The following is a 17,931-nucleotide window of genomic DNA, read 5'->3' on the forward strand; positions in this document are numbered from 1 at the left end:
TTTATGTACAGAAAAAGAAAAAGGAGGAGTGACTCGAAGGAAGGCGGCAATATAGGTGGAGAGAATTATCATAAGCCCGAGGAAAAATGCTGTAATGTGTTATAAGAGAGTTTTATTTCCCTTCTTTCTTTATGAACAAGAGAGAGAATTCTCAAGAATGCTTGTTTCTGATCCAGTGTTTGGCTCTAAAATAATCTTGCCGTGGTTTTATTTATCAGTGAAACTAGAAGTCGATATGGTTTCAGGACTCGCGTGCTACTTTTTAAAAGGTTAGAAGCAAAATTATTTTTTTTCTACTCTTTGATTTTCATTTTTTACTCGGATTCTTATTCTATATTTTTTGTCCAACATTATTATGTATTCCAGAAAATTAAAAAACAATATATAAATACACAAAAGGGGTAGACCGGGAACAAATATATATATTTGAGGTATTTTTAAATGAAAATAAATTTTTTAGGCTACAAACTAGAACCTCAATTTTCTGATTGACTGAAAAATGCTCGACATTTATTCTGCCAAGGTGGTGGATAACATGTTTTTCATTAAAATAAATAAATAAATAAAAACACAAATGCAAAAGCATATGACGTTCACTATTAAAATAAAATAAAATAAAAATAAATAAACGAGATGTGAGGTCTGGGCTTCAAGTCATAGATATAGATATGCATGGGCTTTTCATTTTTGATCTAGCAGGCAATCCTGGCCTAATAGCTCGATTCTTATTTTTATTAATTATTTTTTATTTAAGTATTAATAATCATGAATAGAATTTAAAATTGAAAATAAAATTTAAATAAAAATAATTAATATAAATAAAATAATTACAGATAAGAGAAGGACTGGATAAAAAAAAATTGAAGGGTTGATATGATTTTTTACATGGCCAACAAGTGTGCAAATGTAGTAATTATGTTGTTCTATCAATTGTGAAAATACAAAAATATCCTTGTGCAAAAAGTATTGAATTATTTTATTCAAGGGTTATATTAGTAATTTTACTGTGTATTAAAAAACACAATTACCCACACATTTATGTCACGGTGAAATGACCACATTAGTAATTTTATTTATATGGAAAATAAAAGGAAATTATGATTACTAAGTTGTTAAAAGTGTAGAAACAAAGCACCAATAAATAAATAAGACATCCAAATACAAATAGCATAAGAATTCTCTAACCTTTTCAAGCTCAAACTGCCTGTTGAGCAGTCACAATTTGCAGAACCAACATGATCAGTAAATTGCAGAAAAACTATACAAATCACAGCTGAGTTAATGATCAGAATCAATTGTTCCTGTTATTTTCGACATCAGACGTTATTTCTAGGATCATGGCTTTTCACTGCAATAAGTACGTGCAGATAAATATGCCAGGTTCCTTGATGCTCCTGGGAGGCTGAGATACTATTTTTTGAAAAGAAAAACCATAACTTGAAATGGTGTGAAATAAGTTGAACAGGGTTGGATGCAAAGTAATAAGTTGAACTGGCATGAAATAATCCAAGCTCAGGAAAGAACAACTTTTGATGAGCTGGTAGGGCACTTTATTACTTTACACTAGCACAAATTCAATAAGCACCGCACATCAATTGTAACCACCATCAACCAAATGCGGAACTTGCACAGCAGGCTGATAGTGTCTGACTGAAAAAAAGGTCGCTCATACCTTTACCAAGCCAATATAGGTCAACTAGAAGAGTTAGTAGCCATAAGGGGAGAGGGAATTAGAGGGAATTTCAAACTTCACCTATAAGTGGCTTAGGTTGAATTTCAAGTTCGAACCTGAAAGCCACTCTCCTCTAAAGGACTACATTCAATGGTTCCAATAAAAGAATCTGATAACTAATGTATATAACTCATTTTTAAACCGTGTGGACCTTCCTGATAATGATATTGAGGAAACAGGAATGCTTGAAAGAAAGAAAATTTAACTACTACATGAAACATGTAAAGCTTGAGTAATTCTATAAACAGAGAAAACCCTAAAGGAACTGTATCGTGAAAGTGATTCCTTCACAGAGTCACAGATGGAAAGTGGGAGGGTGCTACCTTTTGAGTGGCTTAAAAAGGCAAACAGTGACATACTTGGATTGGAATCTATGAGTCAGTCCAAGAGCAACTAGAGACTGAGATGCCCAACCTTTCTCAATGTAAAGGTGGTTCAGCACAACATGTCGAGGCTTGGAAGAAGAAGCTTCATCAAGGACTGTTAGATGTACCTGCGGTGGAACTGCTAAAGGCTCCTTTGCAAAATCAACCTCAGCTGGAAATGCTTGACTGTAAGTGGAGTCTGGAGATGGTGGAGCCTCAAAATCAACCACAGTGTCAAGGTTTTCAGGCACAAAATCCTGCAAGAAATAGCAAAAGGAACTTAGAAATTGAGTCGTGCATGCTTTTGCAATTTTGTAAGGCATTAAAAAAATGTTTCGTTGGTCCAAGAAAAAACTTTTTTATTTTCTTCCTCGGAAATGAATATATTAGAAAAGTATATATATCAAGCAAAATCTTGGTTATATATGCATGTGGAGGAAGCAGGATTCGTGTTCCCATATTGAACATAAAAGACATGTTTCACATGGCTTCACCCAATCCATGGTTTGCATAAAACTCCCAGTTTTTCAAAAGCATCTTGAGCATATCCCTTCAAAAACCATGATTCTGTGCTCATTAAGTTTCAAAAATCATTGTCACTAATGAAAATTTGAACAATCAAGTGCTTCTGGATTTGTAAGACCAAGAGCCACGTAAAGATACTTACATGAACATCAAGAAGATTACATACACAGCCCATTTCATCAGTCACTACAGGAAGATCTGGAATATATCTCCACTCTCCATCCACTATGAACTTACAATGGTATATGCCTGGTGGGAGGACCATAAGAATAGAATGATCCTTACCAGATCTTTGTAACTTTTTCCTGCAGCAGAACAATAAATGATATCATATAAGTTTCCTCAGAAGCAACAAATACTCACTTTTCATCTTCTGTGTTTAAGATAGTGGCTTAACCTTACCTTGATGTAAAGTTGTCCCATGATCCTTCAACATCCACATCGTTTCCTCCATAGCTCCATGTGATAATTGTAGGGATTCCTTGCTCAGGGGGTTGGCCTTCATCACCAACCTCAGGAGCCTCATTCTGCCACATCTGATCAAAAGAAGGGGGGCCATCAGGCCTCTGCAAGGGAGCAACAGGAACCTGCGAACACACAATACAGAAGCAGTTACATTAGCTACAGCTCTATTACATACATAGACAGAATCCACCATCCGGTCCATAGAGCAAGTATAACCTTTATCTCCCCATCAAGTACAAAAATGGAAAGCAGAAATAAACCTAGACTGCAGCTATCCGCCAGATAAATTACAAAGATTCTCACACATAAAACAGTAATTGGGCAGCTAAAATCAACCCAATCCAACGCTAAAACAGACTATGTCAGCATCACACTCAGATTGCATATGCCTCACAGAAAACAAACATATCTAGTACCATAAACTCGTAGATCACCAGCTTACATATCCAGAATTGCATATCTCAGTCACTATTGATTCCCAAAAGTTCAATAACGACATCTAAAGAACAGAAACAAACGAAGCTCCCAAATCACATAACATTCTTAAGAACTCTAGTCAGGATAGAATCTTCAGTTCACATTCGGCTAAACTCAACCGCACCCCAGCCCCTAATAACCTTCTTTCATAATTACTTATCACAAATTTCAGTTATTGAAACATACTTTCACAAAGATCAAACATTCTAAAAGAGATGAATCAAATTTAAATCAAACCCACTTTATAACACCTTAATGAAAACCTTAAAATTACAAACAAAACGAGAAAATAAAGGAAACTTATTTCTCAAGATGCCTAAAATCCAATCACAAAAGGCAATTCGTCACCAACAAGCTTCCTCTTCCTTCCTTATTACAGATCTTAATGAACCCCGTCATCATCCAATGCTAGTAAAGACATAAACTTTGAATTAAAACTCAATACTTTTTCAATCAAACTATTATTATTATACCTGTGGAGCGAACAAGAAAGGCGATGTGGATCGAGCAGGAGCATGATCAGGAGGAATAGTATTTCTATGGTTATGATCATTAGTAGCCAATATTGAAACCGATGTCCGTGTACTCGACGCCCCACTTCGAATCACCGACGATGACTCACCGTTTTCTAACCCTTCTCCGTCGTCTCTCTCTCCTTCCTCTCTACCGTTCGCATTTCCCATTACTAAGACTTTCTAGCCTTTAATCCACGTACAGTACAGATCTAAAGTTAACCCAAAATCAGCAAAAAAAAAAAGGTAGTTGTTGTTGGACGATGGTAAAAATATATCACAGTATGATAATAATACAGTTTTTTTTTCCTTTTTTATATAAAATAACAAGAAACGTGTGTGCGGAGAGGAGATTGGTGTGGTAGTGATACAAAACTGATGTAGTCGAATGGGATCGATAGTTTAACTGTGTTGCAGAGGACGGGGAGCTTAGGGAGAAATAATAATGGATAACGATAGGAGGAGGAAGAGACTTATGCTGACAGATAAAATATTAGATATGGTAGAAGTTTTATTTCGGTCTTTCATGGAAATATTACCGAATATACTTGAAGAATTGAATATGCATTGTTAAAATAAGATCCGGATCAAGAACCGGGTATGAACAGTGAATTTTTTAAATTTTGATAATTAAATTTTTTCCATCAAAACTAATATATTTATTTGCGCTCCACTGGGAGTCCAATTATTTTTATCTAAACTTAAAAATAATGTTGAGAATAAAGATTTTTTTAGTAATATTATTAAATTCAATCATATAGTTTGATATTGAAACCTACCAACCTAATTCCTTATCTAGCTCAATTTTTGAATTACACCATATAAAAACTGATCTAAAATGAATTATTTAATTTATTGGGTTAAAAAACAACTTGAATAACCAGTAAAAACATAACATAACTTAAAAAAAAAACTTTAAGACAATAATTTTTTTGTATATATTGAGATGATGCTAGATTGGATCGGTCTCAATCACTTTACAACCTTAATCATGAAATTCAATAGATTTAATAATTTTTTTATTTTTATAAATTATTTTTATTTAATTTTATGATAATATTACATGCTTTTAAAATCAAGCATCAACCTTAAAAAAATATTTATTTGAAGTCGTGATAACCTTATAAAAAGTATAAAAAAATAAATCATGAATTCCATTTCTCAATCAATCTAATATTTAATAAGAGAAAAATAAAATAAAAAACAATTAAAAAATTAAAGGATCAGAAACTAAAAAAAAAAAAATATTAGATTTGATGAATAAACCCACTAAACCAATAAATTAAGCATGATCAAAGTTGAACTAGTTTCTCATAATTAAAGTTTTATCCCATTCAATTAGTAACTCGGCACAAATTAAATCTCAAATTCAAAGATTAACCTATTGAGGCAGATGTGGTTTTATAAAAAAAGTACAACTTCATGTGTGTTTCAATTGAAAATGAAAAGTCTAATTTAAAAAAAATGAAGGTAATTTCTATAATTATTCTGAGATATTATTGTTATACTACTTTTAAATATATTGAGAAGTTTTTAATTTATTTTCTCTTTTATTTTTAATTTATATCTTTTTTAATGAACTAATAAAGTAAATAACCATAGTTACTTCTAGAATAATCTAAAAAATTTCAAATTTATAAAGTGATAAGAAAAATATGACAACACATTTTTTTATTCAATAGTAACACACTCTTTATATTAACCAACGAATACTTTCAAATGTCTATAAGAACAATTGACATTTGTAATAGTTTAATAATAATGACTTACTACAATAATATATAGAATATTGCATCTTTTCTTGGTAAAATAATGGTATTGTAATGGAATTATGCTATACTAGCCACTCCAGGTGCCATCAATAAGAAAAGATATGATTCGAGTCTTATAAATTTTAAAAATATTAAAAATTTATATGATTATTAATTTTATGACCTGTAAAGTTAAATAAGATGCGTGCAAACTAATTCGAACATTCATGTTAATAAAAAAAATTATAAAACATATTAATTTGTGATTTTATATATTGGAAATGAATAATATATTTTTCTTTTCTTTTCAATGTATTTTCAAAATCCAATTCTATCATTTATTGTATTATTATAACATAATTAGTTATGAAGGGAAAATTTCTATATGTGTGTTAAATAAATATATAGCTTATAATTGTAGGATATTGTGATTATAATAACTTACAAATAACCAAGAAAGATTGTAACTGAATTAGTATTTATGCTCTCTTTTCTAAAGAAATATTTAATTCAACTCTATCATTTATAAAAAATATATAGGGTGTGGAAATTCATTGGAGCACTAGAAAAAAATTATTGTGAATTGTAAGAGTAAATTGACAGTTTTATTCTTCATCAAATCAACTAAGAAAACTAAGCTCAAGGGTAGAAGAGATTTTTTTATCTGATCTATTTGTTATTTTTATTTTAATTAGGGGTATATATGTCTTTTTGTATTTCTTATAATAGTGAAATACATTTTGTACCCTTAAAAGAAAAAAAAAACATAGATAATTGGTTTCTAGGGAAATTTTTTGAGATTTCATATTTTAGAAATTGAATTTTATAACTTGGTCTCATGATTAAGGTTATATGTTATGTATTTTAACCCCTGTTAAATCAAGTTATTTATTTTTTTATTTTTTAAGAGATTTTGGTCTCATGACTTGGATCACAAGTCCTTTAACATTTGATTTGTTTTTATTGGGTTGTTCCCGTCTCATTACCCGAATCGTAAGTTTGACTGGTTAATCCAATTACTCAATTATATTTTTTTAAGTGATTTTTTTTTAATTTCATAATTTAATATTGTATTTAATTAGGAATTAGGTTTCATAATTTTTTGTGGTTTGCTTTTTATTAGGTTACCTCGACCTTATGACCTAGTTATAGTGTTTAACATGTTGACCCAACTCATTTTTTATATCATTTTTCTTAATTAGAATTTTTATAAATTTTATCGTTCAATATTGGTTCAAAAAAGAACGGTTGAAAATTGAGTTTTATAATTTGTTTTGATTTGCTATCTATAAAGTTATTTCAGTCTTATGACCAAAGTCATGAATTTAGCAGGTTAACCTGAGTTAAATCAAGTTATTTTTTATTATTATTTTTTTATAAAGTTATCTTGGTTTGATGATCCTGTTCATGAGTTTGACGAATTTACTCATATTATTTTTTATGTTTTCTTTTAATTAATTTTTTTTAATCTCATCCTTCAACAGTGGGTTGGTTAAAAATTAAAATTCGCAATTTATTTCGATTTTCTTTTCCTGAAGTTATCTCGGTCTTAGTCTTATAACTCAGGGTACAGATATGATATGTTAACTCGGGTTAATCTAAGTTAAAATAATACGTTGTTATTTTAATATTGAAAATATCATATTGATATTTTTTAGTCAAACTATATTTTTACAGGTTATATGAATTGCTTTTAAATCTGTAAAATAAACCATGTCATATTTATATGATTTTTTTTATTAAAAAAATATTAGTAATATCTAAATATTTATTTATGTTAAAAAAAAATTAACGTAACTCTCAACGTAAGCATGCTATCTAGTTATTAGTCTACGGGAGAGGTAAGATGCTTAAGAGAACATGCTCTCTCATAACCTTTAAAACTCAACCTTAAATTAAGCCATGAAGAATAAAATTAATGCAAATTACTGGCCTTTAAATGTTGATATTATTATACTTTGCAGAAAAATAGTTTTTTTTGGAAAGTGATTTTCTTAAAAAGTGAATTTTGAAAAAATAAATTATTTTTTGATGTTTGGTAGTGTCATGAAAAGTAAGTTGAAAAATACTTTCTAATATTTGGTTATGTCATAGAAAATGAACTGGAAAATAGCTTATTAATGTTTTTTTTTCAAGTTCATTAAAATAATAAGGAACAAGTCATACAAATTAAAAAGTTGAATGAGAATGGAATTGAAAAAAATCTAATTTATAAATTATCTCAAATAAAATAAATAATAATCAAAATAATAGAGATCAAATCTACAGATAAAAAAATTAAAATATGATAAAATTAAAATAATTATAATTATAATTTCATAAATTATTTAAAATAAAATAAGTAACAATTTAAAAAATAAGGACCAAATTTGATAAATAAAAAATTTTAATTTAAAAAATAATAAAAGAAAAGTAAATAACAATTATAAAAATAAGGACCAAAGTTAATATAAAAATCAAATTAAATCAAATTTTAAGGGATGAATTTAAAAGAAAACAAAGATTCAAACAAAATATAGAGCAATCATAAGTTTGATGATCAAATTTGACATAATCAGCAAATAATATGATATTTTTAAATTTTTTATAATTTTCAAAAAGTGTTTTCCGTCCAAAATAAAAGGAAAACACTTTCCTGAAAATCAAGCCAAATTTTTCATTGACAAGAAAGTGTTTTTCATTGACGGGAAACTGTTTTTCGTTGACCAACTTTTCTAATAACAATAAACATAAAAAAGTTTGGAAAATAATTTTATAAGAACAAACACACCCTAATATATATCTTTTTATTTTCTATTCTTTTCAAAATAAACTTAGAATCCGATGTACCCCTCGTTGAGGCAATACTGAGTTTCATTTATAATAGAATTTTACGATCAAATGGATGTTTTTATTTTATATATATTTTTATTAGACAACAAAATATATTTTTGAACTAATTAACGCATCAAAAAATCTTACTTCTAAATCCCTTGGTCGAAAATGTGAACAAAATACTGTGATCAAATCTTGAAGATGATCACGAGAAACAATGAATGTACAAAAGGAGCCGTGCGCTCCTAGTGATAACCAATTTTGAATTTTAATTGATTATATTAAATTATCTGCAGGTTAAAATTGATTTTTAAAATATTTTTTATTTTAAAATATATTAAAATATATATTTTTTATTTTTTAAATTTATTTTTAATATTAACGTATTAAAAAAATATAAAAATACTAAAAAAATCAAAATTTAATAAAAAACTAGTTTAACAGCAGCCTCAGAACTAAAACATTTAGCAACCTGAGTGTGTTTTCTTAAAATAATAGGTTTTTTTATTCTTCTAATGTCGAAAGCAGCATTGATCGGGTGAAATTGTCAACAGTTGTGGTTCATTCTCCTAGCTCGTTGCTGGTGATATTTCTAGGGTTTACTCAGAAGATGGAAATAAGAATTAAAACAGGAACCGGAGAATTGAGTTTTACAAATGTATTCTGATCCCTAAAAGTCACCTGCTCTTCTTGGATTACTTTCAGATGAAGCATTCCCTGATAATATCTCTACTATTAGACTTGCATGGTTACAAGCTCAATCCCTGCAATAAAATTACATCAAACAATAATAATTAATCCCTTGCTATGGTTGCAGAAAGTGCAAGTAGGTTTCTTGTGAATCAATCTTGTCATATTTCACGCAAATCCCACCAGCATGGAAGGAACAGCAGTGGCAAACTGTGCTTTACTCGTGGGGTTGTGCTAGAAATGGCTTGAAAGTCAATAGCAACCCAATGAACTGGACCAAGTTTAGTACGAAGAAAACCAGTTGATCACCTGCATTTCAATAAACCAAGTATAATTGCTCACCTCTCAAGGAAACAGAAGCCATTTTATTTTGTTTTTAACACCTGTTCACACCATACAGATCGGTGAATGTCACTATAGTACCGATCAAGGAGAGTCATATGTTCATAGAAGATTGGCATGATATGTGACCAGGAGGCCCATGAACAGCACCTCACCCCTCGTATTGTAAAGCTTAAAAATGCGGTTTTATAAGGGGACAAAAAAAAGAGATAGACCTGAAATTTCCAGAATGGTGCTGATGAATATGAGCCAGTGTGGGTAGTTCACCACCGAACTGCAGGGTTTAGTTTTACTCTGGACCTAGCTCTGAGTTGAATCAGTGCTTAAAACCCACTACAGTAACATATTATGAATATCTCCCTATACTGGTTAAAAGACTAGGAATTGACTTTTGATGATGTATCAGCTTGGTGCAGAAAGGCTCCCGTTACGTGCAAAGATTTAATGATATGCTATTAGCATGCCAGAGGTTAAGAGGTCTTCATGCAACAAACGGTTAAAGCCTATATCCAAAACATTTCAGAAAAGAAAGGGATGGGTTTTATGGTCCATGAAGTGGAAGATGACAGAGAAATGTAAGCACCTGGGAGAAAGGCAGCAACTTGTCGCTTTTGTGCCCAAGAAAAGCTGTAGAATTAATACAAAAATAGCATTCATATGTCATTACCACCGGATATTTAGAAAGCCAAACCCATAACTGTCCCAGTACACACTGGCAATCACGTATTATTAAATGCAAAACCCAAATCTATAAGTAACTGTAACACTTCACTTACAGGGCACCACCTCCTGCAGGTCCAAATGCTTTGAAAACAGACATTGCAGTCATGGAAATGCCATTAGCTGCAGCTCTCTGACTTTGGGGCTGCAGCAACAACATCCAGAGTTTAAGAATGAGCCAGTGAATTATCCAATAAAAAGAAAAAGAACAGAAAAATCCAGAGAAAAGGAAGTGAAGCATTGGCCCAAACAAAAGACTTGGAACTTGCCACTGCGTTGTTCTGCAATATGAATAATCCAGTGACAAGAGTCACCTGCAAGATAGTGAACAAGTCGGCTTGTAAAATCAGATGTGAAAAATTCTCTATGCTTGTAATTTCATTGAAACCAAAATTACAAGAGCGTGAAAGGATGTATTCTGCTGCGTCCAAAATTCAGTTGACACTGTTAGGAAAATGCGAAAAATTACAAAAGACTTTCCAGGAAAAATGCACTTACAGATAGAGTATTCCGTAAGACGGATGCAATATTTATTACTAAATGCAGGGTTATTCCTGAGAGCATAGCTATATAAGGATAACTTGCTAGCAGTGGTATTGATACTGCCTGAAAAAGAAAATGATCAATTAATTTTACATTAAAGGGATTAAATAGAATTACCAAAACAAAACAGGCAAATGAAGGTTTACCGCTGAAAGGCGCGTCACCGTAATAGGTCCAAGTACTTTCTCAATTGGTGGATACAATAGAAGCTGGAACAGTAAGAGACCAAACCCTAAACACACAAGAAAAAATATCAGCAAATGTCTTCAAAGACCCCCTTTGACATAAGAAGCCTATGCAGTATAGCAGCAAGCTGTAAAAATGTGATCAGTTAAAGTATCTGTTCCGTCTTTGTTCTATGGTTCTAAGCTACCCTCAAGGAGTGTCCATTACCATTAGCTTAACTCATAAATTTCTAGGAGCTCTATAATTTTGTATCACACTAAGAATAACAACTATGAGAATAATGCTACTAGCTATGACAGCAAACTAATCTACAAAATCTTATTATTTATTGCCATTACAATATTGAGATGTAGCAGCACATGGTGATAAGACAAACCATAAATGATACATGAGCGTGCTCACCAGAAATTGCTAAAACTTCACCAACATCTTGTGACGAAAAGCTCAGCCCTCCATACTTTTTGTCACTAACCGCCCAAAGTGAGAATATCTGTACGCAAAATCGAAATGTCAAGTTAAACGACTTGTATAATGATACTATAAACAACTAACATATTTTGGAAAAAGATGTTGATTCCATAAATCAAAAGAACCATAAAAGAACCAGAGAAGTGTTTTAGGAGCCTGCTTAATGGTGTCTAGATGGTAAACTCCTATGTCTCTCCATTGTAGACGAATACTTTTCATCTCTTAATCTACAAGGAGCCATAAAGGATGAAGACATAGTTTTGATGGTAAAACTTTAAACTAGTGCTTCAAACCCTTTCAGGTTTTTTCAATGATGTAAGAGTAAATATGGTTCAAAATGCAAGGGTAATATGCTATGATAGAGACATGTGAAAGTTAACATCCTTTGTTAAGCTATGATGAAGACACACAAGAATATGGAGGGAAAATAAGTACTTTAAACCAGAGCTTCAAAGCCCTATCAGACTTTTCAGTGATGTCAGGGCTAAAAAGGTTCAAAGAACTAACAACATGTGCATTCATCCAAATGTTCAATATAATAATGCAAAGTTAAACTGAAAGGAAACCAACTTACCTCAGCATAAGCTATCTCTTGAAGAGAGAAAACACAATACACAACGATGACAGACATTAAGGGCCAATTCCTCAACAGATTTGCTTTCTGGGATATTTTTCTTTCCTTGACTTCAATAACATAATCCCTTTCATCAGATTCCTCTGCAGAAGCTTCCAACACATCACATGAATCGCATCTTTTGTTTACCTTTTTGTCATGCATGTGCAGTGTCTCCTGCATTTACATATATTCTGTTAGGTACTATACCAAGAAACTACACTGCTGCTATCAACATCCATGTGGACATAATGCTTGTACCAAGGTTGTAAAACAGCCAGAAATATAATGCACTGCAGAGAAGATATCTTCTTCTTTTTTAATCAGAGATTGAATGTAAGAGATTATTTTAGCAACATAAACAACCATCTAGATTGAACAGATAACATCAACAAATACAACATCATCTTGTTGTTTTTTTCATAAAGATACTACACATTGCGGAACAGGCTTTTTGGCATAAGTGATGAACAGTGGATATGTCTAGGAAGATTAGAGTATTCGTCATTGGCATAACATGTGGGATGTGGGAGGAGAAAAGATTGTAACTCTTGAAGGTGTACTACGTTTGTAATAATGACAGTGTGGATGAAAACCTTGGTCCTCTATTCATTTTCTTTCTTTTATTTCAATCAAACAAGACTATTCCAAATGATGTCAAGGGCTGCTACTCGATAAAGCTCAAAAGCACTAAATATCAGTCCAATGATGAAAGATAATGGTCAGGTGCTTATTGAAACTTACAGGAAGCCACCAACAAGCTACCAAAACTCCCACAGCATAAACTGATATTACAAGGCAGGGTAAGAAGTAGGGAAACCTGCAATATGCATGCATATGTCAGAACTAAAATTAACTAAGCAACAAAGAATAGAATCTTCATGAAATAAAAAGCTGATGGAATTATAAAAAAAAAAAAAAAACAGTAACTGAATAAGAAATGTTGATTACCTCCCAAAAATTGAGCTCTCAGCAAATAGATTTGGAAAATTTTCTGCAGGCTGATACCATCAATACACACCCACAAAATAAGTAAGGAACCTTAAAGAATCTTAAAAGAAAGAAGAAAGAAGGGAGAAGGAAACAAGGAAGAAAAATTAATGGATCCCGGAATCATGATTTCTAACTTTTTTTTGGAATTAAAAAAAAAATAGAAATTCAGGAAACAAACTTCTAACATCTACCAAGAAGCATACAGAAAAAAGAATTTGTGATTTTGGGAAGTAACAAACAGGACATGGTCCTTGATAAATTAATGCACTTGACTTATGATAAATCAAACATATGCTGAAGCATTTGATAACACAACTTAGACACACCAAATGATACGACTGTATCTAAATGTTTTTGAAGAAGCAGCATCTGCATCATGTCACTGGCACTGCATCATTAAGATTTAAGAGAGCTCAAAACATTGAGAGACTTTACAGAGAAAGTGTTATTGATGTCTCAATTAATAGCAAAGTTCATTACCCACTAATTAAGTAGCCTTCCAGTATATCTTACACCTTCAAATGAGCTAAGTTGAGCTCATAGAGTGGGTATAGTGAATATTATCAACCAAGAAGAGTTCTAATATTTCATGTTTGATGATTTTCCAATACTTGTGAACTGAAGATAGAACGTTACCACTGCCTGTAGTCAATTTAGAGGCACTGCAAATAGTTTGAGAAGAATTACTTCAGCCCTATTTCTCTATCAATCTAAGAATCATTACCGTGAAACAAATATGCAACTGGTACAATAGACAATCACAGAAATTTTCAAACACAACAATATCTTGAGCAGGCACCATTTTAAAATTCTTTTGAACGTGTGTATGATAAAACTTAACCAACAACCCGAATTAAGCAGCAAAGTATAGCAGATGTGGTGCACTGGCTCTACCATGGTAACCAAAAATCCAACTATAAAATGTACCCAGGATCCTGCCACTGAAAACCATTCAATTATTCAATATAGTTTCACCCAAAATGTCCACACCTGAGCAAGAAAACCTCCAATAGCAGGGCCAATAATCATTCCTATGCCTCGCGATGTACTGACCTGAAATTGGTAGTCCAGTTTAGAATGTTTACTTTAAATGATGCATCCACAACCATAAAATACTGCCAAAGAAATTGTCTTACAACTGATAGAGCCACAGATCGATACTCTTCTCTACAGACTTCGGAAGCATATGCCTAGAGCGCCAACAAGTAAAGGTTACAGAGCACAGAAACAGTATAATTAGAACTTTGTCATCTATCACAAAAACTTTGAGATACATGTTTCTAAGAAATATGTTTTATGTGTCGGAACGTATGTGCATGAGTGCAGCATTTGCAATGGGAATACCCTAATTGTGCCAAGTAGACTATTGAAACATCCAAGAAGAAATCTCGTAGAAAGTGCCATCCAGAAGCTTGTACTGAGGCCAAACAGAGCATTGAGCACAACCCTGAGACAAAAATTATTATCAACACAAACACAACAGTTTCAGATGAATAAGATTTGAAAATGCACAAGAGTAATTTCTTCAATGATAGAACTCTGAATGGTGAAGTTTTAAAACTGCTTACACTGAAGAGGTCCCTATCAATATAATAGGTTTCCGACCATATCGATCAGCTAACCACCCCCAAAAGAATGATGTTAATGCTCTTCCAATCATAAATGAAGATCCTAGAGGAAAGACGAGTAGGGGAGACAAAACAATTTTTAGCCAGCACTCTCATAATAAACACTAGCTGTACAAAAAAGTATAGTTAAGGCATGAAATAGCAGCAAACATTACCCACAAATCCCGCATAGAAACCAATATCCTCCTCTCTCTCAGCAATATGAAAGTCCCTTATCTGCCAAAAACCCAAAAAAAAAGGAAGCAAAAAACTGCAGATAATGAAATGCTTTGAAGCTTTAGGAGGCCACAGCAAAAGGTCCCTTATCATGACATGAATTTGTTTGAAAAGATGAGTGAGAATTATATTTTGAAAAGGCTAATTCTGTACCTCATGAAGATCAATTCAGACATTACATAAGAGACATAAGCATGAATTTTAACTGATATGTTACATACCATGAAGTAAATGAATGGGAACAGTGAAGATATTGGCAAAGCTGACAAAAAAAGATAGCAGTGTTATAGAGGTTAATTGACAAATATTTGGCTTGGCAACCCCAAGAGATTACCTTAAAAAAGAACAAGAACAGAGATTTGGAATAAAGATTTTTAAGAATAGGATCGCTTAAAAATCCATAACAGACATCGACAGAAGAAATTAATCCCTGTTAACTTCACAGGTCAATATCATCAAATCTTAAACTGCATGATAAAGAATTGAGTACACTGCAGAAACAGTAACAGGAAAAGCGAAACCAGTCAAGTCCTAATGGCAATCAACTACAAAAGCAAAAAGCAACCTCTATTTCTTGAAAATTTTATTATCAGGAATAGAAAATTGATTAAACTTGCCAATTTGAATTAAGAAATAATCAGAAAGGTATGATCATATACATGTACAGTTGTACTAGTTCAGGTTCAACTCTTCAAAAGATGAAACCCTGAGAGGCAACATCATGATTCTTTGAGAGCTCATGTTATTCCTAAGACTTTTTTTTTTTTTTGCTTTTCCTGATTAATTCATTGAATGCATGCCATATTCCATCTGCCATCTGCCCACATACCACAAGCCAAGTGATCTAATGCTAAATTGTTAAACACCAATAAACACAAAGCAAAACCCATGTTGATTAAAGATTAAAACGACTAAACTGAGTCCAGAAATTGGAAGAAAACAACTGATATACGAGCAACATAGATCAGGGTGAAGGTGGATATGAAAAATTGAATAAGTAAACAAGAAAGAGTAAAACAATAAACATGTTACAAAGAAATGAAAGAAGGTGCATGGATGGATGCACCTGTGCAGAGAGAGACGATCCAAATATAGGACAAGTTTCTGTAAGGGACACCTCTTTGCTCTTCATTGAGACGATCAATCTTACAACCTGGGCAATTCTCATAGTATTCTTTCGTCGTTTCCAATAAAGCATTTCTATTCTCAGTCCTCGCCATCACTCCAAACTCTATTTCTAGTATTTTAAAAATTTGATGGATGACTGTATATCTTGACCTTTTAACTCAGTTAGTATTACTATGGCAGGTTGGGGGTTGGGAATTGGGAGAGAATTTGAAGAGCCATCCATGCTGAAATTTTGAGTTTAAGAAGGGGACGATACGGCACCAACCACCAAGTTTTGATTTTTGAGTGTGGCTGACTTTTTATTTGGCTACAGTAGATGCTTTTTGTTTGTGTACTTTGAGTTTGTGGAGGACTGGAGGTAATCCATGCTCATGCAAGAGGTTTGACGGCTGCCTCTTTTGTCCATTTCTTCTCTTCATTGGATGTTGTTCCTCATGCAACTTATTAATCTCACTCCTCCATGCCCGCGTTTCACATTGACTTCCAAACGGGATCGGATAAATTTTGAATTTTTTTTATTATTTTAATGTTTTAATATTAAAAATAATTTTTTAAAATAAAAATATATTATTTTAATATATTTTTAAGTAAAAAATACTTTAAAGAATAACGCTACACTTCCAAACATTCTTTTATTTTATATATAAAAAAACATTATTCTTTCATAACATGGTAGTATTTTATAGTTTAGATAAAAAAAATTTAACATAGAAACATGGATGCACAATTATTTTTCATGTCCTTTTTTTAAATCAAGAAAAATTTATATTGATTAATACATGCATTTAGTTAAATAAATTAAAAATTATTTGTGTTAATAAATACAAAAAAATAATTCTAATTATAACCAATAGTTAAACTATAAAATTAAGAGATAGATTTGGATTAAAATATTTTACCTGGAAACACAAGTTATGAATTTAGTTGTGTTTAATAAAAAAATTTAATTTTTTTTATTTAATCAAATAATAATAAAAATAAACACGGCGCGAGAGTAATTCAATTAAATTTAAAAAAGAAATATTATGTAGGGTTTCACAAAAAAAATACCTACTAATATTAAAAAGAAAAAAGTCAATCTTTTCTTAAAACCAAGTGAGATTTAAGGGAGATTTAATATAAAAAAATTACCAAAAATTATTTAATTTATTTATTTTAATCAATGTCAATTAAAGTCATATCTTCTCAAACAACCCACGCATGCATTTAATTAATAGACTTGAATTCATCATATAATAGGTAGTTTAATGGTAAGAGTTTGGGATTAAAGGTTTGCTTCTTTTGTGATCTCATATTCGAGCTTTGTGATTGCTAATATTGATGGCCACTGGAGGTTTACTTGGTCATTAACTTCAGGGTTTGTAGGGATTATTCGAGGTGCACGCGAGCTGATTCAGACACCCCATGAATAAAAAAAAATTAATAGACTTGAACTAATTTTAATTTAAATTAAAGATAAAAGGAAAAAAGTTAAAAATAGGGAAGATAATTGGAAGCAAAAGTGGAATGGGTCATCTAGCTATTGGTGTAGCCTCGTGAACTGGATGGCTTTTACCATTTTCTAAATATCCCACACGTTTATCTATCGAGGTATTATATGATGGAGCATTTTCTATACCGATTTATTTAAAGAAAAAAAAAATCAGCGAAGTTAAACGCGAAATGCAAAGCTAATACAGGGGCAGAAGCCTGGGGCAAACAAAAGAAGAAAATGTCGATGGGTTTAAGAGATGGAGCATTTGCTGTGACTGCCAGGTGGTTCC

General features: G+C 31.7%; 2 protein-coding genes across 7 annotated transcripts; both read right to left on the reverse strand.

Moving 5' to 3' along the window:
• Nucleotides 1-1,119: 1,119 nt before the first annotated feature.
• LOC133679238 (SNF1-related protein kinase regulatory subunit beta-1-like) lies at nucleotides 1,120-4,601 on the reverse strand. Its single transcript, XM_062101776.1, has 4 exons — nucleotides 4,038-4,601; nucleotides 3,025-3,209; nucleotides 2,765-2,927; nucleotides 1,120-2,354 (listed from the first exon to the last, which is right to left on the reverse strand). The coding sequence occupies exons 1-4, from the start codon at nucleotides 4,245-4,247 to the stop codon at nucleotides 2,052-2,054; spliced, it is 861 nt and encodes a 286-aa protein (XP_061957760.1). The 5' UTR covers nucleotides 4,248-4,601; the 3' UTR covers nucleotides 1,120-2,051.
• A 4,638-nt stretch (nucleotides 4,602-9,239) lies between these two features.
• Nucleotides 9,240-16,535, reverse strand: LOC133680336 (probable peptide/nitrate transporter At3g43790). 6 transcript variants are annotated; one of them, XM_062103208.1, is made up of 18 exons: nucleotides 16,107-16,535; nucleotides 15,262-15,302; nucleotides 14,980-15,040; nucleotides 14,765-14,867; nucleotides 14,541-14,643; nucleotides 14,333-14,386; nucleotides 14,187-14,249; nucleotides 13,155-13,204; nucleotides 12,948-13,023; nucleotides 12,165-12,380; nucleotides 11,525-11,612; nucleotides 11,083-11,168; nucleotides 10,892-10,999; nucleotides 10,663-10,707; nucleotides 10,450-10,538; nucleotides 10,257-10,300; nucleotides 9,515-9,640; nucleotides 9,240-9,405 (listed from the first exon to the last, which is right to left on the reverse strand). In XM_062103208.1, the coding sequence occupies exons 1-17, from the start codon at nucleotides 16,258-16,260 to the stop codon at nucleotides 9,549-9,551; spliced, it is 1,473 nt and encodes a 490-aa protein (XP_061959192.1). In that variant the 5' UTR covers nucleotides 16,261-16,535; the 3' UTR covers nucleotides 9,240-9,405; nucleotides 9,515-9,548. The 6 variants fall into 6 exon arrangements, with proteins under 6 accessions (XP_061959192.1, XP_061959193.1, XP_061959195.1 ...); XM_062103209.1 differs by lacking the exon at nucleotides 9,515-9,640 and adding an exon at nucleotides 9,674-9,714; XM_062103211.1 differs by lacking the exon at nucleotides 9,515-9,640.
• Nucleotides 16,536-17,931: the final 1,396 nt, after the last annotated feature.

Source organism: Populus nigra, chromosome 19 (assembly GCF_951802175.1).
Source record: "Populus nigra chromosome 19, ddPopNigr1.1, whole genome shotgun sequence".
NCBI classification, from domain to species: domain Eukaryota; kingdom Viridiplantae; phylum Streptophyta; class Magnoliopsida; order Malpighiales; family Salicaceae; genus Populus; species Populus nigra.